Source organism: Cnephaeus nilssonii (genome assembly GCF_951640355.1).
Source record: "Cnephaeus nilssonii genome assembly, chromosome: 14".
NCBI classification, from domain to species: domain Eukaryota; kingdom Metazoa; phylum Chordata; class Mammalia; order Chiroptera; family Vespertilionidae; genus Cnephaeus; species Cnephaeus nilssonii.
In genome coordinates, this window is record NC_137085.1 from 66,753,513 (window position 1) to 66,780,695 (window position 27,183).

General features: G+C 39.1%; 1 protein-coding gene across 1 annotated transcript; it reads right to left on the minus strand.

Moving 5' to 3' along the window:
- Positions 1–4,930: 4,930 nt before the first annotated feature.
- On the minus strand, positions 4,931–26,416 carry C9orf72 (C9orf72-SMCR8 complex subunit). Its single transcript, XM_079791443.1, has 11 exons — positions 26,356–26,416; positions 20,866–21,353; positions 19,462–19,521; positions 15,951–16,046; positions 15,292–15,356; positions 13,813–13,885; positions 13,229–13,345; positions 11,232–11,467; positions 8,232–8,289; positions 6,842–6,951; positions 4,931–6,739 (listed from the first exon to the last, which is right to left on the minus strand). The coding sequence occupies exons 2-11, from the start codon at positions 21,307–21,309 to the stop codon at positions 6,553–6,555; spliced, it is 1,446 nt and encodes a 481-aa protein (XP_079647569.1). The 5' UTR covers positions 21,310–21,353; positions 26,356–26,416; the 3' UTR covers positions 4,931–6,552.
- Between the last annotated feature and the right edge of the window lie 767 nt (positions 26,417–27,183).

Consider the following 27,183-nt stretch of genomic DNA (forward strand, 5'->3'; position numbering starts at 1 on the left):
TTAATAGTGGCAGTGGGGACAGAGTGGAAGGTTTGAAAAACAGGCTGAGGACTCTGACGGTACCTCACTAGCACCCCCTCTCCCTTCCCCTCGAACAGTGGTTCTCAACCTTTCTAATGCCGCGACCCACAGGTTGAGAACCGCTGCTGTAGAGCCTAAGACCATCGGAAAACACAGATATTTACATGACGATTCATAACAGTAGCAAAATTACAGTTATGAAGTAGCAACGAAAATAATTTTATGGTTGGGGGTCACCACAACATGAGGAACTGTGTTAAAGGGTCGCGGCATTAGAAAGGTTGAGAACCACTGCCCTAGAACAACTTTCTCCTAAGGCAATACTCTCTACTTAGCATGGTTCAAGCTAATAAAATAATCCTGCTATTGATATGGCATCACTTAGAATCTTGACTGTAGAATTGTTGTGGCTTAGTATTTGGATATTGGAAACTCTACATTCAGTTGCTTAACGATGATGATGACAATGACAAAATGATAACAGCCACATCTGAATTTTATTGTTCACTTACTCTGTGCCAGTTCCCTTGAAGCATTCTGCATGTATTAACCCACTTATAGTCACATAACCCGATGATGTAGGTTCTATTCTTATTCCTATGTAATAGATGAGGACATTGATGCAGCACAGAGAGGCTGAACATCTTGTCCAAGGTCACAGCTGAGAAGTGAAAAACAGGGTTTTGGGCTTGGAAGTGTAACTCCAGGACCCAAACTCCTGTTAACTACCGTCTGCTTTCAAGGATAGAAACATGTTCCTTCTCCATAAAATTCAGCATAAGCATTAAAATGGACTTTTTCAATTTGTTCTGAACATTCTGAACAATCCCCAAAAAAGGTTTCCATGCCTCTCAGGTCTCCAGAAAATGTATGAGGAGAGGTATGTGGAGCAAAATGCTGGGTGTGAATGTTTTTGCAGAATCAGGCTCCAAAGACCAGAAAAGCAGAAAAAACAAACAATGGTGATTTTAAACAATGAATGTTGTTTTCCTTTAGCCATAAGGGTATTTTGAAACTTGACAAATCCATTCAGCTTTCAAAGCATTCCACATTCCCCACCCACAAGCAAATGCCAGAAGGTGCCAGTTTGAGCCAACTCTGAGCTGGGGAATGATTTTTTCTAAATACGGGATCACATTTCTTAAATGTCCGCACTCACAGATGGATACCTGCCACTGTCCGAATTGGTCTGATGAAAGCTGCTTAGCAATTTATCAAGCTATTAATTTAAAAAGAATATTTCAGCAAGAGATGAGATAGTGAGGCACAGATGCAGAAACAGAAAACGATGGGGTATTATTACTTGGAAAAGATTGAAAACCACTGCCTTAAAGTCTTCGAAATTTTAGAGCTAGATTGTGCATAGGCTCAATTTTAATGAAGGACTTTCTAAAGGGGAGGAGGAGTTCCTGACTAAGCAATTTCCTTAACTTTCAAGAACTGACTCTTTTGGGAGAGGGCAGACAAAATAATGTTTAATATACTCATTATATTCATTCAACTTTTGCCGTGTGCCTGGCACCACACTAGGCAGAGACACAAAAGTGAAAAGGACGTGGATGTACTCAAGCCTCGCGGTGGAGACAGAGAAGCACAGGCATAGTGATCAGATGCAACAAAAGAGGAAGCCCTTTGGAAGTGAGAGTGGAACAGTGAGGTCACAGCGATGACCAGAAACTGTTGCAAAGATTTCAGATTTATTTTCATAAATGACACAGAGCCATTAAACAGAAGTGGCCATCAGATTTAATTTCACAAGGATCATGCTGTTCCAATCCATGTGAAAAATGGGTTGTAGGGGGCAGACATCAAAGGCAGGATGAGTTCCTTCCACTCCTCATAAAAATCACCCCACAATACCAATTCCTTCCTTTCTGATCTGCAATCCATTCCTCTTATCCCCCAACACACAATTTAGAAATTATCTAATCTTTTAAAAGTGCTAGTTTCCAACTATTTGAGGTTTCCCTGGATATCTATTATTCATTTCTAATTTAATTCCATGTGATCAGAGATTACACTTTGTATAACTTGAATCCTTTTAAGTTTATTGAGACTTGATTTATGGCTCAGAATATGTTCATTGTGTAAATGTGTAATCTATTACTGTTAGGCACTGCTGTGTGCTACAATGTCACATCAAGTTGGTTTTTAGTCTTGTTCAAGTCTTCTATATCCTTATTTTGTGTTTTCGTGTTCTATCAAACATTGACAGAGGAGTATCAAATCCCTACGTATTAACTGTAGAGTGTCTGTTTCTCCTTACAGTTCTATTAGTTTTTGCTTCGTGCATTTTTGAAGTAGTAGTTAGGTAAACAAGCACTTAGGACTGAACGTCAGCAAGATGTTTGGCATTATAAAATTATCTTTTGTTGCCGGTAATATTCTTTGTTCTGAAATCTACTTTGCCTGATATTAATAACTAGTAGCCCATTTGCAGGACCGCTGCAGCCGCTGCCGCCGCCATTGCGGCTGCCGCCTGCCCCGCCCCGCCCCGCCCCGCCCGGGCTTTCCCTCTGGCAGCCACCTTGCTTTCCGCTTTTCCTCCCTCTTCCTTCTAAGTTGTCTTCAGTCTTCACTCCTCCCTCCCTCAGCATATGCAAATAACCCGCCATCTTTGTTGGGTAATTTGCATACTCGCCCTGATTGGCTGGTGGGTGTGGCTTGGGCATAGCAAAGGTACGGTCAATTTGCATATTACTATTTTATTAGGTAGGATAGCCACTTCAGCTTTCTTTTGATTTGTGTTAGTGTGGTATATCTTTTTACATCCTATCACTTTTAATCTTTGTCCTTCATGAGTTTCTGTTTACAGCATATAGTTGGATATTGTTTTTTATCCAATCTGACAACTTCTGCCTTTTCATTGGGATATTTAGGATACTTATATTTAAATTCCTTTAAAAAGATAATTGACTGCTTACACAAAAATAAAAAAGTGTAGAGCTTATAATAAATGCAGAAGGAAAATGTGAGGTCACAATAGCACACAGATGAGGAGGGAGAAATGTAAGTATACTATTATAAGGTTCTTATACTATATTAGAGGCCCGATGCACAAAATTTGTGCAAGAGTAGGCCTTCCTTCCCCCGGCTGCTGGCACCGGCTTCCTTCTGGCACCTGGGACCCGGGCTTCCCTTGCAGCCTCTGCTTCATCTGGTAGGTCGTCTGGAAGGATGTACTGTCTAATTAGCATATTACGCTTTTATTATTATAGATACTTATTGTATATGACAAGTGGTACATCATTTGCTATAACCTTGTAATCCTGTTACATCAATATTATTATAACCCTGTAACACCTGCTACATCAATATCATTATAACAGGAATTTTAAAATGTATTTACCCAATAATTATCATACATTTGAAATATTAATGTACACATTTAAAACTTCAAAATGCAATCCTGGTAGTTAAGCAGGAAGGCTTTTTTTAATAAAGATTTTTTATAAAGATTTACATAAGATTCTAGTGTAGGGGCGGGAAAAATAAATTTCCTTCTACCTTCTAAATTCTTCTGGTTAGACTAATAACCAAATTAACATGAGACAGATTAACAGGAGAAAGTGACCAAATTTATTATGTATGTACATATGGGCATTCCATAAGAATATGAGATCCCAAGACCTATCAGGCAGTAAAGGCTTACAAGTCATCTTGAACTAAGGAAAGAGGGGTGGGTTGTGGCTTGTGACTTCAGAGGGCAGGAAAGCAATTTACAAAAATAGGGAAAAGCAAATGTTTGGTAAATAACTGTTTGCTGGGCCAGCTTTAACTGTGCGACACAGACTTGAATCAAAAGGGCCTTGCTTGGTTCCTCCTGGCTTATCAGACTTAGTTCATATGAAACTACAAATAATTATGATGGTCTCTCCCTTTCTGGTGCAGGTCCTCCAGCTAAATGTTTTTAGGCAGTTGGGGGAAAGTCAAAGGTTCTTTTGAGTCCTTTATTTCTTAAAAATAACCAGATTAAAATAACCAATATCCCAAAAGGTCTATTTTAGGATGGAAAACTCTGCTCCCCATTCACCAGAATCAATAGAACTTTACATGTATTTTCTTTCAAAATCCTCCTATCTAATAAAAAGGGAATATGCAAATTGACCATCACTCCAAGACACAAGATGGCCCCCCCATGTAATCAAAGATGGCTGCCCCCATGTGGACACAAGATGGCCACCACAAGATGGCCTGCAGGGGAGGGCAGTTAGGGGTGACCAGACCAGCAAGGGAGGACAGTTGCGGGGGGGTAACCCAGGAATGAAGTGGAGGACAGTTGGGCAGGACCCAGGCCTGCAGGGGAGGGCAGTTGGGGGGACCAGGCCTGCAGGAGAGGGCAGTTGGGGGGGGGGGGGACCAGGCCTGAAGGGGAGGGAAGTTGGGCGGGGGGGGGGACCAGGCCTGCAGGGGAAGACAGTTGGGGTGGACCCAGGCCTGCAGGGGAGGGCTGTTGGGGGGGGACCAGGCTTGCAGGGGAGGGCAGTTAGGGGTGACCAGGCCAGCAGGGGAAGGCAGTTAGGGGCAATCGGGCCAGCCGTGGAGCAGTTAGGCGTTGATCAGGCTGGCAGGGGAGTGGTTAGGGGGTGATCAGGCTGGCAGGCAGAAGCGGTTAGGGGCAATCAGGCAGAGGCAGGCGAGCAGTTGGGAGCCAGCAGTCCTGGATTGTGAGAGGGATGTCCTACCGCCCGTTTAGGCCCGATCCCACTTGGGGTCCCAGATTGGAGAGGGTGCAGGCTGGGCTGAGGGACACCCCCCACCCTGTGCACGAATTTCATGCACCAGGCCTCTAGTAAAAAAATAAAAGAAAGAAGTTTAGATTGAATAAGACTGTCAGCTGAACAGGAAAGCAGTCTTTCAGTATCATAGCATTGCTTTTCTAAACAAACAACTGTAAGAGACAAAATTTCAAAGATATTTTATTCAAAATTCTCCTTCTAAGAGAAAATATGTGTAGCAATGTTTACACATGCTTTAATAACTTATTTCACTGTACAACTTGCATTCTAAATAACAATACAATAAACCAGCAAAAAAGAGAAAACCAGTCAGCACTTCAATAATTTATCATGTAAAAAACAGTGAGTACAGGGTACAACAAGGTGGTATGTGTACTTTTTTTCATGACAGCATCAGTCATCTAGTTCTGTGTGTATAAAATACTTCTTACTAGTGATGTGAAAGGCCATTAGGACGTTTCAAAACAGAATATGTTTTTGGTTAAATTTGGGCAAGGGCAGAGGGGCTCTATCTCTTTTATCCCTTTCTTATAAATATTTTTCCCTTTTGTGTTACTTTCACAGTTTTAAATAATTTTTTATGTTTGCATATACTACTACTATGTCAACACTGTTCTAGCACAGAATTACGTTAATGAGTTATTTTTTAGCCAGCGAAATGGTCCAAACACATTAAGAAAGCACAAGAAATAGACCACTCAGTTCTGCCAAAGTAGCACCTAGTTAAATAGCACGTCAGTCAAGTGTCTCCTGCTACTCCTCAGACGATGCAGGCAAAGACACACGGCAACAACTTAAAAAATATGTGCAGAAATGTAAGAAGACAAGGTACTATCCTCTATTCCTGAAAATAGCTATTGGTATATTCTCTATTGCATTTCATAGTTTCGGAATTACAATGATTGCCATCAGGGTGAGACTTTACAAGAAGAAAACAAGATGACAATGACTGACGAGTGAAATCCAAACTTCTTCCAAGTAATTACAGTCTCCAAGGAAAAAAAGGGCACAGGAGTACACATTTCCACTTGGCTCAAAAATAATGAACATTAATTTAAAAGTTGGCAACAACTACTACAACATAAAATCCAATTTCCTATATTTTCTTTGACATAGCTTAGCAACAAAACAAAACCACCCTGATTGTGTTCATCACAACCGGACTCTACACACTGCCTGACATTTCTACACAGACTGACTCTGAATGACTACATCTACTAAGTAGGATCTAATAATTAACTTTAATTAAACATGTGCTTGAACAATATTTTCTTTCTCAAGCTTACCCTAGGTTCAAGTTAACTTCCTGTCTATGGAACTGAAATGATTCAGAAGCTCTAGTTTTCAGCTGATTGCAACAGTATTAGTAATCCCATATACCAAGAAACACCAAAAAGTGCAAAGTCAACTAGTACTCCATCTTTGGAAGCTAACTCAGATTTCACTTCGATACATGTAAACCATGAATCCTAAGTTTCAAAAAACAGTAGTTGTGGTCAAGTTTATATTCTATTATTATATCTTTTTTAAAGGTAGCAATAATATTTATTATAATTGTAAACATAAGTCTGTATCCCAAGACAGCACAACTAGGAAAAGATCCATCCACTGCTAACGATGCACCTGACACCCTTCGCAGACTTCTGGTGACAACTGTAGTGTAACTAAGTTTAACTGCCATTGCCAAGTAGGACTTTGAAGTATGACCCCAGGGACTGATGTGTCCCATACCAACTGAGCTACTTTAGCAGCAATTATGATTGTGATGAAATATATTTAGTAAGTTACACAGTTAAAAAGTCATTAGAACGTCTCGTTCTTGTACACTAGTATAGAAAGATCTTCCAAAGATAAAGGAGTGCAGGCCTGGTTTAATTTTCTCAGCTAGAGCCATTATTATGTTAAGATCGCCCTCTGCTGTTAAATCAAGGTCTATCTTCAGGTTCCGAAGAGATTTAAAGGGCTTTTTCCCCTTCTGCCTACAAATAATAAAAAAATATATATATGTAATATAGAAAATGTTCAAAAGGAACAAATTTTTTAAATGCACAAATTTTTTGCTGCTATATAGTTTTACTTACGTATCATCTTCTATATATTTTATTAGCGTCAAAGCTTTTCTGTGAAGGATGAGCAGAAACTGTGCAAGGAAAGTACTCCTGAGAGATAAACCAGGCTTCAAATGAAAGACCTACAGGAAAATGAATGCTTTAATAAATATTTTGCTCTCATTCTACTTACACAGCATGTTTATATCATAGTGTTAACAGAGTCTGGCAGATAATGTACATTAGAGCAGTTCCCGAAATCATTTCCACAGATGTTCTTCTAGCAAGCAGGAGTATGGCAGAAGTACTAAGTCTGAAGCAGTCTGACAGTTCTATGTTATATTTAAGAGTTAGTATTTTTCATTCTACCTCAGAATACATTCATATTTATTTTTATTATTAAAAGTAATAATTGGCCCTGGCCATTGTGGGTCAGTTGGTTGGAGCATCATCATGTACACCAAAAGGTTGCAGGTTTTATTCCCAGTCAGGGTGCATGCTAGAGGCAACCAATCAATGTTTCTCTCTCACATTGATGTTTCTCTGTCTCTCTATCCCTTTTTCTCTCTAAAATAATTTTTAAAAATTATACTTATAGGTTACTTCTAATTATGTTACTTGACTTTTTCTACCCACATCTTCAAATAAAGTTGAAGCTCCCAGAAGTTGAGCCCCACTTAAATTATGATTTTAAGATATTCATATCCCTCTTGCTGGGGAGAGAGGGAAGGGACATGGGAGGGTGCAGCTATAGCAGTAGAAGGATCTCATTTCAGCTTGAGAAATATGGAATCACATGACTACGTATTATCTTTGAACTTTGGAATATGTTACAGACTACAGACCTGATCAAAAATTTCTAGTAAACCTAAGGACCTCATTATTTCAAAGCTGCATCTATGACGAAGTTTCCTCACCTGATCCTCAGAATGATACTATGACAAAGCTCTAGTATATTAAGAAATAAGTTCCATATAATCTATAATTTTCTTCAAATGTATATTTAAGCAGATTTTGTTTTTCAAAAGAAGGAGACAATAAAAATGCTATCATTGAAAGAGAGGTACAGGGTTTAAAGACATTTTTGAGTCAATTAAGGTAAATAAAAAACATTTATGCACCCTCTTCCTTCTCCCACACAAAAGAAAATACTTTGAGTTATAGTTTAGTGCTCAGAATGAAAACATTTATTATTTGAATGGGGGAATGATGCATCTTTAATTGTTAGTATTCAGACTACTACTCATTAACAACTCAAAAAAAAAAAATCATGTAGACACTTTCAAAAAGACCAGAGACACTATAGAAAGATAATGACTCAATTCTAAGATTTATATGCAGAGTACAGGCATTGTAGGATGCATTAAATAAAAAACAAAATTGTCATATCATTCACTCCAACGATCTCAGGTTTAACATTTACCTGATCCAGGAAGGCTTTTACTAGCGTGTCTCTATGTAGGACATCTTGAAAAATATTCCTGTGAAGAAAATAGTCCAAATTTTAAAATAGTCCATTTATGGCTGCACAATGCTACTTTCCATAATCCTACACCAGCCAATAAATTAAATTCTTAGAAATGGGATATTATATATACACATTTTTAATAAAAATTATATATGTATATTTAAAAACATACACTATATATTTATTTTAACTCAAGGAGACATTTATATATTACTGGCGTTTGTCAGGCCACTATGTAATTATTTTTCTTTTAAAGATAAGCAATCCCAAGAATGATATGTAATATCTATCAACCTACTTTAATACACTCACCTTTTAAAAAATGTTGAAAGCCTTAGGCAATTAGTAAATACAGTTACCAATTCCTGCCATCTCAAAAATAAAACAGCAATAAAAGTAGACACACCACACTACCAACACCCATACAAAATAAAAGGATAATGTTATGTACTAATAACTTCTAGTATACATTTCAGGATGAAGAAAGACAAAAGGATGGATGCTAAGTATCATTGGAGTGGGATTAAGAAACACAGCTAGATGACTATCTGCAACATGACAACCACTGGGTTTGCATCATGAGCCCATCATCTGGCAAGTTATATGAACCAGCTAATGTTCTAGGAAAGCATTATCTGCCTTGTCTACGATCAGACAAGAAGTTAAGATGTAATGCACACCTGAGAGAGTGTGCATCTAACACACCACGCAGGACAGAGCAGGTGCTTAAAAAGAGACCGCTCTCTTCCTAGGTCTGAACCCCCTTCAGTCTTTCCCCTTCTTCCTTCCCTCTCCTTGCCTTCTACTTCCCTAGAGTGTTTACTGAAATGTTAGGTTCTACTCAAGTCGAAAGGGTAATGTAACATGTAATAAAGTAAGCAATTTTTAACTGAAAATAGTAATGATCATCATATAATGAGAGGAGTGGCAGGAAAGAGGTTTGTGTGCAGAAATAAATAGGAAAGTACCTAAAATTTCCTAGTTTTAAGAGTATACCAAACAACAGAAGGAAAGCTAACAGGGGGGTGCGGGGGGAAGCAGCATTTCATAATTACAAGGTATCCAGTTAGTGGCCAATTTGGACCCTGACAGCACTCCTTCTCTGGCTTTGGAGAGGGAATAAGGCTATTTAAAGTCCGCTGTTCTTAATATGCCTGTTTCACTGAATGAGTATCTTGTTCATAATGAATTAGATAAAGCAAAGTGTTAAAAAATAGCCCTAGCTGGTTTGGCTCAGCGGATAGAGCATTGGCCTGTGGACTGAAAGGTTCCGGGTTCAATTCCAGTCAAGGGCACATGCTTGGATTCTGGGCTTGATCCCCAGTAGGGGGCTTGCAGGAAGCAGCTGATCAATGATTCTCTCTCATCACTGATATTTCTATCTCCCTCTCCCTCTCCCTTCCTCTCTGAAACAAATTAAAAAAAAATATATAAAAATATATATATTTCCAGTGACTGTGACTGATTTTTCATTTCTTATTGGCAGTGACTGAAATTATATCTAAACATTAAAATTTAAAAATATCTTAAAAATTAGTGATATTGTTTTAAATAAATTAAAAGTAATGTTAAAGTATACACATATCCTCTCTAAAAAAATACTAGATGGTTGTAAACCCATTCTAAAGTTCATCAAATTCCCCAAAAGAGCAATGAAGTAACCAAGCAAAAAATAAAAAATAATACTAAATACTTTAGGAAAGAAGAAAATGCTTGAAGGAACAAAAGAATTCTGAGAACTTTTACATGTGTACCAAATTAGCAATACTGTACGTGAAAGCTTAGTGACCTGGAATTCCAATTTTGAATAATTCATGTTCTAACCAATTTCCCTAAAGCTTTCTAAGGAACCAACAGGAACACTGGAGAGCTGGGAAAGACAGGTCCTAATGAAGTCATCTTTCTGCACCTGGTACACACAAGGCTGAGATCCCGTGCTCCTCTTCTGGTGGACATGTGTTCCCTTTCTGGTGGACATGTGTTCCCTTTCTGGTGGACATGTGTTCCCTTTCTGATGGACATGTGTTCCCTTTCTGGTGGACATGTGTCCCCTTTCTGGTGGACATGGTGTTCCTTTTCTGTTTTTGGTCAGCACATTCTGTGTGACTACTGATGCGCCACATGTCTATTGCCTGAGCTCAAAATTTTTCTTAGAAAAACAGGACAGGCTGATCACTCCAATTTTACTGATCCCCTATATACTCAAACCTGTATGATTCTAGTTAACATTTATTGAGCACATTCTATGTGCCAGGCACTTTAATTAAAGAGAATCATAATGTATCCTAGTATGCTACAAATCTTTTCCTGATTTCAGAAGTAAATAGGAAAGTACCCAAAATTTCAGTGTTTTCTGAGGGTTTTATAATTCAGATTTATCATCACCATTTTTTCCTAATTGGGTCAACACTGAATATTTTATTATCATTACTTTTTATCTTTTTAAAACACTAATCAGACTTTATGGCAAGGAATGAATACCACAATATAAAATTCAAAGTAAAAGAATGCTCTATTAATATTTTTGACAGTTTTGTTATATTTTATATTCATATATCAAGAAAGAAAAGACTTAGAATTACTTCTTTGGTTTCGTTAATAAGCTTTTCAGTGACTCCTATACATCTGACTATAAGCAATGTTAGAGCTGGGGCTGTCTGGCCACTATTAACCTTAGTATCTAGTACTGTGCCTAGGGCTCAATAGATATTTGTTAAATATTTAAATGTTTATTTTTTAAAACTAATCTAATCTATCTTATGAGAAACACAATTATAGTAAGAAAAATAGACATTTAAGAAGAAAATGCTTGATTAACCAAGTATTTCTTCAAGCATAACTCACAGTAACATTTCTTTCCTTTTAAACACAGACTCATCTGTTTTGCTCTTACTCACAAAAGATACAATTTCATAATATTGCTTAACGACAATATCAAAAGACAGCGTGACTTACAAATCGGGAGTGAAGCTTTCGTCGGTGCAGATGACCGTATCCTGAGCCATGTCCTCCTCTGAAGTGGCTCTCCAGAATGCCGTCAGCTCTGAGCGCATGTACCTGCGCTGATTGTAGATGTGCTCGTGACAGGGCGGCATCTGCTTGACGGTGTTGACATCCACGTCTATGTGAGTGCTGGGGTAGGGAGCATACATGACTTGCCGGAAGGGTAGCACAAAGCTTCCAGTGGAATCCTGTCCCAATGAAAGGAAAAGTCACTGTCTTATTTACCAAACGATATAAAGACTTATTTTTTAAATTAAAAAAAACAACAACAAACACCATGGTTTCGATTTAGCAAGTCCACCTCTAGAAATTTTTTTTTATTGGTCCGTTCTTTATCACCTCTAGAAATTTATACTCAGATATTACTCATGATTGTGTACAAAGTTTTAGTGATAGAAACAACCTAAGAATCCAAAAAAAGAAGTGATTAAATTAAGCTGCAGAAGTTTATGTGTGGATATTGAAAGATGTTCACAATATATTGTGAAAAAAAACACAACAGGTTAGAACATGCAAAGTATAATCCAATTTTTTGGGGAGTGAGGGGAGATGTGAAAAAAATACATACAGAAGAACACAAGACCAGAAGATACATGTCAAATATTAACAATGGTTAGTCTCTGGATTGTGAGATTGCAAGTGACCATTTCTTCTTGACTATTCACATGCTCTTTTAAATTCTAATAATATATGTATTTTTATAATAAGCAAAGAATGCACTTCTTTCTAGGTATAGTTGGTTGGGCTACCATGGAATAAGGACATACTCTGTATAAGGCACTATGCTATGTACTTGAAGAGAACAGAAGATAAAGGCTGTTCCCATTTTTTTTACTCCTATCATGCTGTGATAATCATCTTTATATGTAAATCTTCTGCACATATAATTGCTTCTTTAGGAAGAATTTCCAGAGGTAGAAACAATAGGTTAAGTCTTTAAACGTCTGTAAAGCTCTTGATATATAATATTAAACCATTTCTAAAAGGCTACAAAATTTATAATTGCACAGAAAATTCTTAACAAATATATTTTCATTATGCTATAGTTTGAAGCTTTCCTATATGGCTCTAATATAAAACTCTTTAGGGATAAAATTATATAATTAAATGAGAGGTTGCTGAGGAAAAAAAAGTACTAAATACCTACGTCTTTGATAGGGAAGAAGTTCTAATTTTCAGATTTGTACAATTCAAATCAGAAATGAGTTTCCCTTAAATAGTTTCTGTATTTAAGTACTATTATTTTGAGCTCATAGCATGCCCATTATTGAAAATGCAAAAGCTGAATATAATTTTTATTTGTAACAATTTTTTATTATTTTTTGTTTGTTTTGTTATATCTACACCTTCAAGAAAGCATCCACTATGAGAGAATCACATAAGCATTAGGAATCTGTATAGTCATGTATTTGATTATGATAAAAACATCAACAACAGATTAGATAAAGTGATTAACTGTCCTCTCTGTAATTACTCAAAATAATGGCTAATTAATATTTATCTGTCTTTTCCCTTCAAAAGCAGATTTTAACAAATAAAAGAAAAATGAAAAGAATTTTTAACACATACACAGGAATTGATAAAAACTTATAAATGAATATGGTACATAAACAAAATGGTAACACAAAAATTCAAATTTGTTCAGTAAAAAAAAATTAAATATTCTCATTTTAGACAATCAAACTGATTCAAGCACATATTAAAAAAAAATTAAAAATCCTAAAGCCAAACAGGCAGCTACAGGAAACCAGAGAGAAACATAAAGATGTTCTGTGATATTTCTCTGATACCAACCATAAATCAATAAGACATAGACTCTATGCTCAGTCTGTGCAAAGGAAGTCAGCCCCTTGGCATAAAAACATGAGATACAGTAAATACTAATGTTCAAAAGACATTTATGATGAGTCTCAAAAACTGGTTTCACTTGTGACAAGTGTAGACTCTACCTTTAGCAGGCCTTGGACAAAGAGTCCTGACTCATATTTAAATGATGATTCTGCTTCACATAATCTAGAGCATTTTCTCTCTGCTGGAGTCAGAAAAAGGCATAATGTTTTTACTATCTGTAAAAGAAAAGAATTTAGCATTAAAATATAATGTAAAAAAAACAGCATTGGTTTACTTATGAAAGAAATTGGAATTGGAATTTCAATTGTTTTTGCCAATAAAATATATCCTGAGAAATAAATATTCCTTAGTCACACAGAATAGTCCATGGACGATAACAATTGTTGCTAAAAATAGGGATTCTGTGATCAAATAAGTTTGGGAAATGCTGGTAAATTTACAGTATATCTCAAAACCTTTAACATTTGAATACATATTGTGACTCTCCAGGTGGCTGATATAATATGCAGACTTTCTCCATGGAACCCTCCTTTTTGCTTAGGGTGTCACAGTTATTTGGTCAGGTTATATTGCCTTATACTATTAGATAATTTTGTCTGTAACCTAACCTTTAAATTACAATCTGTGATATGTTAGCAGTATTAAAAAGTGAGATTATTCGCTGGATTATAAAATACATTACCTTATTTACTTTCTCTGCACTGCTACCTACTACAACAGAGCAGCCACAGGTTTGCAGGTGTGAGCTAATGGCACTGTAAATTGAAGAAAAGAGATTAAAAAAATTGGCTGTAAAACAATTTCACAAAGTAAAAGAAAAGAAGGAAAGCTATTCAAATCATTTAGAATAGCTTTCCATGCGAAGCACCAAAGCTATAAATATAATGCCATCTCATTTTTACATGCCTTTCACAGCGATTCTCTCATTTGAACCTTAAAACAACCCATTTTGTAAAATATCACCATTTTATAGTGGAAGGAACTGAAGTATAGAGAGAGGTTAAGTGACTTACTTAAAGTCAAAGGGGACTAAAATTAATGCTATGAATGGCTAACACTGAACAGAATCAGGACTAATGAGCTTCTGATTCAAGCCATTAAAGGCCTTTAGGTTAGACTCACCCTCACCTCTACCATTCTCCATCATAAATCTAAAGGAAAAGACTGTTGGGCATAAAAGCACTCCTCATTTTTCATTCCTCATTTTTAAAAATAAAATGTCATGCCCTGGCCAGAGTGGCTCAGTTGGTTGAGCGTGGTCCTGTGTACCAAGAGGTCACCAGTTCCATTCCTGGTCAGGACACATGCCCAGGTTGCGGGCTCAATCCCCGGGTGGGGGGCATGCAAGAGGCAGCCGATTGATGTTTCTCTCCCTCTTCCTTCCTTTATCTCTGTCTCAAATCAATAAAAACATATTTAAAAACATAAATAAAACTTCATGATAATCTGCAATTGTAAAGAAACACCAAAGCACAAGATGAGACTATTCATGAAGAGAAAGCATTTAGATTAGGGACTAACATGTAGGCACTCAATAAATACTGGCTATTATTATTATCATTTTTCTTAGAAGAAATATAAATAGCAAATGTCAGCTATTATTATGTGCCACGCACTATTTTAAATGCTTAATCTAACTGATCTCACTCAACACTTAGAACAATCCCATGAAGCAAGTATTGTTATTATTATTCCCATTTTGCAGATGAGGGCATGGAGGCACAGAGTTCAGGTAGCTTGCCCAGGGTTATACAGCAGTAACTTGGAAAATCTGATTTTAGAGCCCACACTTTCTTTTCTAGGCCCAAATAACTCAAGTACATCCACAATGCGATATATATTGAAAAAGTTATTAGTTTCAGCTTTAATGAGAAGTAAAACAAGAAACCAGAACCAAACAAGGGACTAAGATTTCTTGTCTGGGCATTATCGAAACTCAGCTTCTTTAGATATTAAAAAAGAGTAACATCAAATATATCACAGATATGTAATAAATGAAAAGATAACACAAAGCTAAGTAATAGTTCACATAAGCAATGTTGTCCCTAGAATGACATGGGGTAGCATTCTGTTGTTTACTTCCTTCCATATCCTCTCATAGGTAAGCATAAGGTCTGTCTCTGCTTCATCCAGTTTTTATGGAAATAAACAAAAGTCTTACTTGAGAAGAAAGCCTTCATGACAACTATCACCAATGTCGTCATCGTTGAGAACTGTTTCAGCAATCTAAAAGTCACACAAAAAAATTCTGGTATAACAATGTTGAAAACCACTTTTAATATACAAGTTTTCTGAAGTCTAGGTTCAATATAATACATTGCCCTCATTTCTAAACATCAAGAATCCCCATAAAACAATCTGTGCACTACATAAACTTTCAGAAGAACAAATGTGAAGGCTGGTCAGGCAGGTTAAGCAACAATTGTTACAAGAACAACCCCCTCTTCTGAGCTGTCAGGATCAGGAGACAAATCCTAATGACAAAAAAATTGTTTCCTAAAGAATTCTCTATACCTGCATAGTATGTGACTCTAAATGTCCTTAACAAATGATTAAGGAAACTACATTAGTGAATATGGGTAAACTTCCATTTACACAATGTTTTGTTACCAAAAGTACTGCATTAAATACTGATTGCTTCTATAAGGTCTGAAATTCTCCCATTTCTGGGAAATACAAAAGAGGTCAAATAAATAAATTTAATGTTATCATAATTACAATAATAAAATGAGAATACTACTAATATACATAACAGTAATGTAACTGAAAAAAAATGGATAAAGGATACCATTGTTTCTATTTAATAAAATAAGAACTTACATCTATTTCTTCAGGAACACTGTGTGATTTCATAGATGAAAGCAGTTCCATTACAGGAATTACTTCTCCAGTAAGCATTGGAATAATACTCTGACCCTGGACAAAAAAGTAAATGAGGTGAAGAAAAATCACACAATATAAGATAAGCTGGACCATAAAAAATTAAATACTGAAAACAAAGACAGAAATACTTGCTAACTTGTTCAAGCACAGCTCCAAACAAGTCTACAACTCCAAAACATTTCTAAAGGATTTACATGCTATTTAAAACTCATTTCCATTATTCTGGAAATAATTTTCTTACAATAGAATCATTGGTTTATCATTTACTGTTAAATGCAATAATTAAATCATCACCTCAAATTCAGAAAGGATCTCCTTTTGAAATGTGAGATATGACTTAATTAAATGTTGTCAGTGTGTTTTATATTTTAAAATAAATAAAGCAAAGCATAAGACTTTAGAATCCTGAGCAATGAATTTGGTAGTAAAGCCTGAACCTCTCCGTTCATAATCCTATTTAATAAAAGCCTAATATGCAAATCGACCAAAGGGCAGAATGACAGGTCGGCGGGGGGCAGGGCCGGTGAGCGGGCGGCGCCAGGCCAGCCAAGGCGGGTGCCAGCAGGCAGACGGAGGGGACAGCGATCAGGGGGCGGTGTTGACCAGCGGTGGCAGCGGGGCAATGGGGGGGCGGGGCCGGAACTGCCCCTGGTGGTCAGTGTGTTCCCACAGGGGGAGTGCCGCTCAGCTATAAGCTGGGCTGAAGGCTGGCAAGCACAGCGACGGTAGTGGGAGCCTCTCCCACCTCTGTGGCAGCACTAAGGATGTCCAACTGCAGCTTAAGGTGTCAGTCGGACATCCCCCAAGGGCTTCCAAACTGCGAGAGGGTGCAGGCTGAGCTGAAGGACACCCCCGAGTGCATGAATTTTCATGCACCGGGCCTCTAGTAAGCTATAATCTACCCAGATGCAAATAAAAAACATCACATATATATTTTAATAATCAATAAAACACAAGTTTCCTTTAGAGTTTTTTTCAAGATAATACTTCTACTTCTTTTATATGTCAAAAATATAATTTTGAAATCAGTAGTTTCTAGAGTGAAAATATAGAATACCACAAATGTAAAGCTTCTGAAAAACAGGTGATCCCTCATTTATGCACTATCACTACCACTCTCCCAAAATTTCTGACCATCCTCAATATATAAACTTTGAGATGTAGATGATTCTTCACATGCATCTTCAAATTAGAACCTCTGTCATCCCTACACTCATTTTTTGAGTGACCTAACCCAGTTTTCAGAGCCCCCTGATCATGTAAGTTGCTTGAGAATTTAAATGCAATTGTTGTTAGACTTAGTGTGGTGATCACATTGTAAGGCATACGTCAACATTTAAAATTTAAAAAGCCACAAAAACAATTATATAAATAAATGTAATGCTGTCTCTGAAAATTTTATCTTAAGTCAGAAGATCCCTTGCATCATAGAAGGTTTTACTATTAAAAAAATTCAAGCAATAATAACCTCTACAACATAACCGCTCTGCTCTTTAAAGTAATTTGTAAATGCTTGTTTACAATTACAATCAATAACACTACAAATCAACAAGAATAATGACGGAAGGTGCTGTCACTTTTGTGTCCGTGTACAGTGATTTTATCAGAGGACAACTCTGAGCATCCAGAACCAGCACTGACTGAAGTTATTTCACACTTACATGTCATCCCCAAATAGTCTTTACTGTTTAAAATAAAGTCATTGAAAGCACATTATGTGAGATTTGCAAAGCCTCAATTATCAGGCAACTCCTTTTCATAAAGGATAATTGGGGGAAAATACCTTCCCTTAGGTTTAGGCATAGATAGTAGTTCATACACAATATCTGACATTCATCACCATAAGCAAATGGTATTGAAGCTTAACAAAAAAATCTTACTAGGCTGAACACAGAGAGGCTCTAAAAGAAAATCCCGTCCGTTTCCTTTCCTCCTCCAACTTCTCTACCTTAAACTTCTGAGCAAGAGAATGTTTTCCCCTCTAAGAACCTTGTTTGTCCCAGTATACTTTCCTCATGACAACAGAAGGGGTAGGACAATGTCTTTAAGAGCCCTTAAAAGCGAGACAGCATTCATTAACAGTGGTAACTTTATAAGTACAGGCTTCTGGTTTGAAATAAAGTCCCAGTAAAAGCAGAATTTTACTGGATCCTAAATTTCCTTATCTTGAGGTAATTCTAAATACTCCATAACTAAACGTTGGCAAAAGTCACCCCTGCTTGTTGACCAGCAAGCATAGGCTGGACTTCTCTGGATAAAGAGAAACAATTTCTTGTAAGTCTCAAAACCTTTCCCCAGAATTATCTCCACTGGTCTGGAAAGTTATTTACGAAAGTATTCCCTTACTTAATGCCCTTGTATTTTCACAAATTTTTAGAAGGTTTTGTTTAGCCTGGCTGGTGTGGCTCAATGGTTGAGCATTGACCTATGAACCAGGAGGTTACTGTTAGATTCCCTGTCAGGGCACATACCTGGGATGGGGGCATACAGGAGGCAGCCAATCAATGATTCTCTCTCATCATTGATGTTTCTATCTCTCCCTCAGTCCTCCTTCCTTTCTGAAATCAATAAAAATATATTTTTAAAAAAGGAAATTTTTGTTTAAAGTAGTATTCTACCTCGGGCATGCTGAAGAGAACCAGAGAAAAGAAAATCCAGCCATGATGTTTGTACTGGAGTTTCAAAGGAACAGAGAGGGTGGCTGGGGCAACAGCAGTAAAAGCAAAGAACCCCTTCTCCACTGGAGAGTCCCCTTCAGAAGAGCTGCTCGGCCCTATGCTGAAATCGCTTGTACTTCATTTCCACAGGGAGCCCTCTCTTTGCAATCATGCTTTTCAAACTCCGGTGCCTGCTCCCTAAGGGTATTCAAAGTCATGGGACAAACACGCACATTTTCCTGGAGACTTGGTATTACAAGAAGCCTGGTCGTATAAAGGTGAGGAATATCACCAGCAATAACATTAAAACAGAGGACATTTCATAAAATAAAATGTAATGCATGAATTCTAAAGATACCATTTCAAAGGTATATTATGCTTAGAGCTGTGCCTAAATCTACAGATACCTTAGGAATACCTACTTTCCTCCTGTTACACCTACTTCTGCAGAAATGTCTGAGAAACATGACTTTAAAGAAAATCTCAAACATAATTTTTAATTTTGACTATGAGCAAGTTATTCAAAATTTACTCTGTGGATACAGACAACAGGTAACAAAATATTAATCTGTAGATGCAATTACTATTGGACTTACATTTAATTATTCAGGTCTAAGGTATGCAGGTTTTTATCAGATTTATTCCACACATCTCCATAAAGGCTCTGTTCACTTTTGGGCTCACTCTGTCAAACTAATCTGGCCTCAAGGCCTTAACACAAGTAGCTCTCAGCCTTACACAGACACACCATGTGCCTGGCAGTGTTTAACAGCATGCAATCTCCACCTTACCTGATCTTCCATTCTCTCTGTGCCTTCTAGCACTATCTTCTGGACATTCTCTTGCCTTTCCTGAGCAAGGGAAAATTCATTAAGATAATTAAAAACAAAAACAAAAAACATTTGACGCTTATTTTTTAGAATACAGTTAAGTAGCAGACATGTTCTTGTATAATTAAGTTCATGGAAAAAATACTTTCACTTTAGGACAGAAAAAGGGGAGGGAGGAAATTAACCAAACATATCCATAAAACCACCCTTTTGTGGCAGTTAAAAACAGATAATTTAACCGAAAACAGTCAATGTAACATCTGCATAGTTTCACAAAGATAATGATTTGCACTTTCAAATGAACTAAGTTCAAGCTGAACCTGGAGAATAGAGCCTCCTGATTTTAAATGATTTTCATATACATGTTAAAAATAACAAAGCAAGCCTGCAAACATGGTAAGAAACTATTCCTTTAAAAGATACTATTTTTCCTTACTATCTAGTAAAAGCCTCATAAAATTAATAATTATTTAATGGATTTCCATGTTAGTATCAACCTGCAAAGTAGAAAGGAGATATAAATTTGTTCTTCAGATCTGCAAAAAGTACATGGAAACAGAAGTATCACTATACATTAAACTATAGGATTTAGGAAATAACAATAATTTCCTCTAGCCCCGTGGTCAGCAAACTGTGGCTCGCGAGCCACATGTGGCTCTTTGGCCCCTTGAGTGTGGCTCTTCCACAAAATACCACAGCCTGGGCGAGTCTATTTTGAAGAAGTGGCGTTAGAAGAAGTTTAAGTTTAAAAAATTTGGTTCTCAAAAGAAATTTCAATTGTACTGTTGATATTTGGCTCTGTTGACTAATGAGTTTGCTGACCACTCCTCTAGCCCGATCTGCAAGAGGAATGAAATGAATAGGACTATCATTTATGATATGAAAATGAAATGACAGGAATCTCCTAGAAACCATTTTGTCCAACCTCCTCATTTTACAAATATAGAAACTTGGCAAAGAAGTTAAAGGGATCAAAGGCTCCATGGCCAACTGCTTATGAAACAATTGTTTTGAAATGCTTGTACCCACACACAGTAAGCAGTAAATAAAACACACAGGCATGCAATTCCAAAAAAATAAAAATAAAATAAATAGGGTCAATGGATCTAAAACTTAAGTTCTCTACTTTCTCTAAGCTTTAGCTTTTTATTTGTAACATGGAACTATCACCTCCTAACTTCCCTGGTCATTATGAGTAGGACAGACATCAGATTAGATCTATCTGTATCTAGTACGGTAGCAACAAATAATAGCTACTGTTTGAAATTAACTGCATATAATTTCTAAAAATTAGATATAAATGTGTCAGGAGATAAACTTTCAATGGTTAAAGTTAACATGACTAATAAGCTCAGAACCACGCACCTTATGCATCCATATCCTTCCTTTCCGGATAATGTGTGTTAATCTATCGACACACACTCTGTGAAGTGGGAGGTAGAAGCTAAGTTCTGTCTGTGGAAGTATAATCGATAGTCCATAGGTGCTCCGATCCCCATTCCAGTTTCCATCGAAGATTAATGAAACAATGATCACTCCCTTTTCAGACAAGACAAAAAACTTTACATCGATAGCCCCACTCTCTGCATTTCGAAGGATTTCTCCATTTAGGGTGTGGTTGGCAAGAAAAGTTATTTCTCCATCGCTGAGAAGTACCTGTTCTGTCTTTGGAGCCCAAATGTGTCTCACTCTAGGACCAAGAATATTATCCCAGTAAGCAAAGGTAGCGGCTAATAAAGGTGATTCACCACTTAAAGCAATCTCTGTCTTGGCAACAGCTGGAGATGGTGGAGGACAGAGAGTCGACATCACTACATTCCAACTGTCACATTATCCGAATGCTCCAAGGATATCTGAACAAGGGCACATAAAACAGTGATTAGGTTCAGCAATTTTAAAGTCATCCATCAACAATCCAAATAATTTCGGCATATGCAGTTTTCTCCTCTTCAGTCCAAAAGTTTTGGAAGCATGTCTCCAACCAGGATAGAGGCATTCAACTAGCCTGACAGGTGCGCATTGAGTGTTTGCTGATGTAATTTTATGATACATAGTAACTTGTCACTTATATTCAGAAATATGCTTAGAAATCCAAAGTGACAAGGAACTAAAAATGGCCTCTGAACATTCAGATGAAATATTACGAACTAAAGCACATAGAATAGACCCTCCCTGTTCCCAAATATCCAGTCTATGTGCAATCCTATATAATAAAAGGGTAATATGCAAATCGACCAAACAGCGGAACAACCAGTTGCTATGACGAGCACTGACCACCAGGGGGCAGATGCTCAACGCAGGAGCTGCCCCCTGGTGGTCCGTGCACTCCCACAGGGGGAGCACTGCTCAGCCATGGCTGGCAAGAGAGTGGAGGTGGCAGGAGCCTCTCCTGCCTCTGTGGCAGCGCTAAGGATGTCCGACTGCCTGCTTAGGCCCGCTCCCTGCCATCAGCTGGACATCCCCTGAGGGCTCCCAGGCTGCAAGAGGGCGCAGGCCGGGCTGAGGAAACGCCCCCTCCCCACTGAGAGCATGCACCAGGCCTCTAATTCTAATATAATGGGATATTTGGTTCCTAAACCATATCAACTAAAAAGGACTAAATGAGGAAAGGGAGAGTTCAGTTAGAAACACTAACACTTATTGTAGGCTAAACTGTCTTTCTCCCAAAAATCTGTTCAAGTCCTAACCCCCAGTATCTGCAAATGTGACCTTATTTGGAAATAGACGTAAGTAATCCAGTTAAAATGGGGTCATACTGGATTAGGGAGAGTCCTAATCCAGTGTCTGGGGTCCTTAAAAGGAGAGACAGATTTGGAGAAACAGACATAGAGGGAAAAGGGCCTTGTAAAGATGGAGGGAGAAATTAGAGTGATGCAGCTGCAAGCCAAGGGATGTCAGCGATTGCTGGTAGCCAGAGAAGCTAAGAGGCGGTAAGGAAGGATTCTTCCCTCAAGCCTTCCAAGGAGCTTGTCCCCGCTGACACCTTATTTTGGACTTTTAGTTTCCAGAACTGTGAGAGAATAATTTTTTTCATTTGTGTTACATCACCTAGTTTGTGGTACTTTGTTAAGGCAATCCTAGAAAACTAGTAAAACAACTGACAGTAGAAATACCTTAAAAGCTGCTAAAAGGGCAAAGGAAAAATAAATAAATAAAAAGACCAAAAAATTGCAAAAATGCAGCAGTGTGGACCGGTAACAGAAAGTAAGCAAATGGGGGTGGGGGGGTCCTGTTATTCTCAATGAACTCCTTGGGTATCAGGGTACTAAAGCCCATTATGGGTTTTAAAATGGCACGTAAACAAAAAGATAAAACATTTAATATGCTATTCAAGAAAGCAGTATAGCATTTTATCACTACAAAGAGAGTTCTATGCAAATTGCTGAATTAAAAAGCTTCAGTTATTTACAACATGTAGAGAATAACATGACTGGATGAGCCCTATTCAAGCCTTTCAATCTACTGAGAAAACAGACATGGAGAGAAGAATGAAGTGGCCAAGTTCACAGAGCCAGGCTAGAATCCAGGTCTCCTGTATATCTCAACCTACTCAAATATATCACTCTGAGGGTGCACGATCTACCTGATGTTAGTGTAAAAGGTCATCTATCTATCTATCTATCTATCTATATATATATAAAAGCCTAATCTGCAAAGTGTCCCCTCGGGAGTTTGACTGGGAGTTCGATCACTCATTATGATGTGCGCTGATCACCAGAGGGCGGCGTGGAACGAAGCAAGGCCCCGGCCTGCAGTGGGCAGCTGGGGAAAGGAGGACCCAGCCAGCAGCCAGCAGTCGCTAGGGACCCTACCCGTGCACGAATTTCGTGCACTGGGCCTCTAGTTCTGCTTAATATTAAAATTTGATATTTGTATTCAAAGACAGAAAATTTTAAAAATGACAATTTCATTTAAGCAAGTCTAAATTGTAGATTCCATTCACCAAAAGTATAAAGCACAGCAGTTGTTAGCTGAAATGTGATATCCCTATCTTTGCCTATATGATTGCTTTGGGAGAATACATTTGATCTATAACTAAATTCATGTCAAAGTAAACCATTTAACTTAAAGGATTTATCTATACCTTGTCAAGAGAGTTCAGAAACTGATGAAAAGCAATGACTTCTATTTTCAGAGCATTAAATGCACACTTTTATCATGATGTCAAAAATAGGGACACTCAGCTTGGCAAACACTTTAAGTATGTGCAGAAATGGTTTAACACAAAGGCAGTTCTTACGTGTGCATCTTTTACTTCAGAAATTCATTTATGGAATACTTACTTTTTAGTGTGTTATATCATGATGTAAGTGGATCTAAGCTGTATAGCATGTTTAAAATAGTCACTGTTTTGGATACAACTTAAGCAGTTTACAATGACAGAATACAGGAATGTAATTTGAATTGAAAGTGTAATGATGCTATTGTCATTAACAACAGCAAACTGGAGGCCAAGGAAATGAATTAAGTAAACACACAGCCATAAAATAGTATTGTAATTTATTTTTCTTTTGCTCTTTTTTTTTTCTGGATAAAAATGATGGATAATCATAAAGGCAAGATTGCAACTCAAGCATTTCATTACATTGAAAATAAAAGCATTTCCTAACATGGAATTGAGCCCTAAGGCAAAATCTGGTTGGATTATGGCAAAACTTTTTAACTGATAGTGAAAATTAAACTATGAGAGATCACTAATTACATTCAGTCTCACTGCTAGTATCATTCGAAAGAAAATAAAGGACAAGGATCATATTTAGTTTTAAATCCTGCCAAAAGAAATAACTTGAGAAATGAAATGTCACAGAGAAGTCTAATTAAAAGCTGTAAAAATGATTTTACTAACACTTAAAGTCATCATTTTGGTGAGGAAAATCCATATATACAAATGTGGCCGAAAAAAATACGGGTTCAAAACCAGTAGTCTTTTTTTTAATCTACGTATCTATTTACATGTAGTGTTAGCTTCCCCAGAGGCTTATCAACATTATTAGCCTAAAGAGTCTTTTGAGGGAAGCCAGGATCCAAAATGGGTGGCACTGTGGCTTGCCACTCCGGTAAACAACAGGGTTGAGGAGATGTACCCAACGTATTTTCTGAAAATAACATATGCAGATTATATGAACTATTATTTGCTAAAACTGTTAGCAGAGTGGTAGGTCTGAAGCTTTGCTTTTTCTTGGACCTTTACTAAGTATCAGCCACCTCTTTTCTGACTGGTATTCAGTGAGTTGTAAATGAGAACTCAACCATCATCAAGACCCACCCAGCTGTAGCCAAGCTTTCTGTTTCTCTTCTCCCAGCCTTGAGAGAAACAGGGTCCTAAGTCCACCCACCTTAGGAAACAGAAGCTGCCGGACGAACTTTACTGACAGTGAACTGCTGGTAACACCAGACAGTTTGCAACACTTTCTAAATTTTCATTAGGCAAGACTCAGAGATGATCGAGATATCACTATCAGGCCATCTCTCACAGCTTCAAATTTCTCAGATAATGGGCTAACCTGCCCTCCGCTGAACTTCTTAAATTGAGCCCAAGGGCAGGCTTGAAAGGAGGGGAAGTTTTTATAGGTTTTCTACCTCTTTCTCTGAAAGGAAAATTTTAGACTGCTAAGGGAGCCAAATAAAGATTATTTTTTTTATCAACTTTATAAGGGAAAAAAAAAAATTTAGCCCCTATGCAATTGTTTCCTGGAGCAGGTGAGTGCAAGTTTACTGCACGGTCTGTAATGTGATCTATAATTTTTCTCATTTTTCATATGCACAGAGAGAACAGTCATCATAAGGCAAATCCAACTGATTTCCTTTCCTAAAGAGTGGCAGGGTTTGGCTGAGGTGCTGGCAACAGGATCTTCGTCAGATACACTATCATATTTCAGGTATTCTGACTCCATATTATTAGTCGCCCATATGTTATATACTTGCTTCTGTAATGTTCCCATTATGTTGTTTTGCAAAGTCTGAGAAAGATCCTACCTAACAGTATTTCCCAGTGCCTTTTGCACAAATTAAAAGTCATGCCATTAGTAGTGTGTCCCCTTCCTTTGCATCACAGGTGAAGAATGGTAACCATTTTAATTGGAATTTATCCACTGCCCACAACCAGGCTGTTACTTTGCTATAGACTAGCACTGACTGTCGTGAATCTCTCTAGGGCAAGTGCCTGCCCTCCCTCGGTGCCTCCTGAACACAGACGCCTGGAAGAGTTCTCGGGGCCGCTCAGACCTGTAATCAGTGCACTTCTTTCTGAAACTGATACCATCAGCCCAGGGATGCCCAAGTCGCAATGCTTCCTTTATCGGCGTAACCGCGGACTGTGAAGCAAGCGGGTCCTGTCCCACAGAATGGAGCATACCGCAGCCTAGAACGGGCGCCCAAAGGGTCGGGTCCGAGGACGTGCAGTGTGTCCACACCGCCCTCCCGCCCTTCCCACCGCGTTACCTCCTCGCTGCCCCCAACTAGGTCCGGAGCAGCCGCGCCGCCCGCCCTCGGCCTTCCCCCGGGCAGGCCTCTCGGGCCCCAGGCTCTAGTCCGTGGAGCCCGCGATGCAGCGGGTCCCACGGGTCTGACACCGGGTGCCGAGGAGGAGCCGGCTCCGGGACTGCGGGAGGGAAAGCGGCGGGGAGGCTCGATCCCCATCCCCTGCTCTCGGCGGCGCCGCTGCCTGGAAGCCCGGGGCCCGGATGCAGACAACCCCGCTAGTCCCCGGGCAGGGAAACCCGACGCCCGGAGGAGGCCACGGAAGAGAGGGGAAAAGAGAGGAAAAGCGAACCCGGGGGACAGCCCCCGCCTCCGCCTCGCGCGGTCCCGTCCCCCGACCCCAGACAGCCGGCGTTCCGCGGGCTTCTCACTCACCCACTCTCCAACGCTGCGCCTCCGCCACCGCGGCGGGCGCCGGGACCGCAACCGCAGCCCCGCCCCGCCCTGACCACGCCCCCTGTCACGCCCCGCCCCCGAGCCCGGCCTCGCCCCGCCTCTGGCCCCGCCCCCCGAGCTCGGCCGTGTGCGCGGCTCTCCCAGAAGTCGCTGGACTGCGTCCCGCCTTGAGTTCTTCCGGTTGAATTTTATCGAATCTTTCCTCGTTCACCCTCAGCAAATGCTGGGAAAGCGAGGGGAGGAGGGAAAGGGCGGGAAAAGCAGAATACACCCTTCTGGAACTCACACCTGCTCTCTGTAGGCCCCGCCCCCGGCGGGAGGACCGCGCGGCGGGGACACCTGACGCCCCAGGCGCCATCTTTTCTGCGGGCGGACGAGTGTCCGTGTGAAGCGGCTCCATTTCCTCGCGGGACACCGTAGGCGCCCTCTGGGCGCTTTCCCCTGGCGGTGACGGGAACTAAGGAGCCTGAGGCCGGGGGCGGCGGACCTGCTCGGTTCTTAGCCGGGTGAGGCGCCTGTAGAAATGGGGCCTCAGGTATTATATTAGCCGGGGAAAGCCGCTGGGACCCCGGGAAGCCCCGCGGAGCTGGTGCTGCGAATTGGGGGGTGAGCTGGGCGGGTGTGGGCGCTCAGCAAATATTTGATAAATGGATGTCCTTATTTTTAACCTCGTGACACGATAAGTACTGTAATTTCACCCCACGTCCAGTTAGGTAATTCCCTTTTCCCACAAGACGTAGTCGCCGCAGTTTTGTCTGCTTTACATGTAAACGTTTTCGCAAGCATGCTTTCCACACCTTTAAAAGT

Coding starts and splice junctions, on each gene's coding strand:
- C9orf72 (XM_079791443.1), bottom strand. CDS start 21,309: ATGTCGACTCTCTGTCCTCCACCATCTCCAGCTGTTGCCAAGACAGAG. Junction 19,522..20,865: donor GAAGGATATGGATGCATAAG/GTGCGTGGTTCT, acceptor TCCCTTGCTCAG/GAAAGGCAAGAGAATGTCCA. Junction 13,346..13,812: donor GTGCAGAGAAAGTAAATAAG/GTAATGTATTTT, acceptor TTTCTTTTACAG/ATAGTAAAAACATTATGCCT.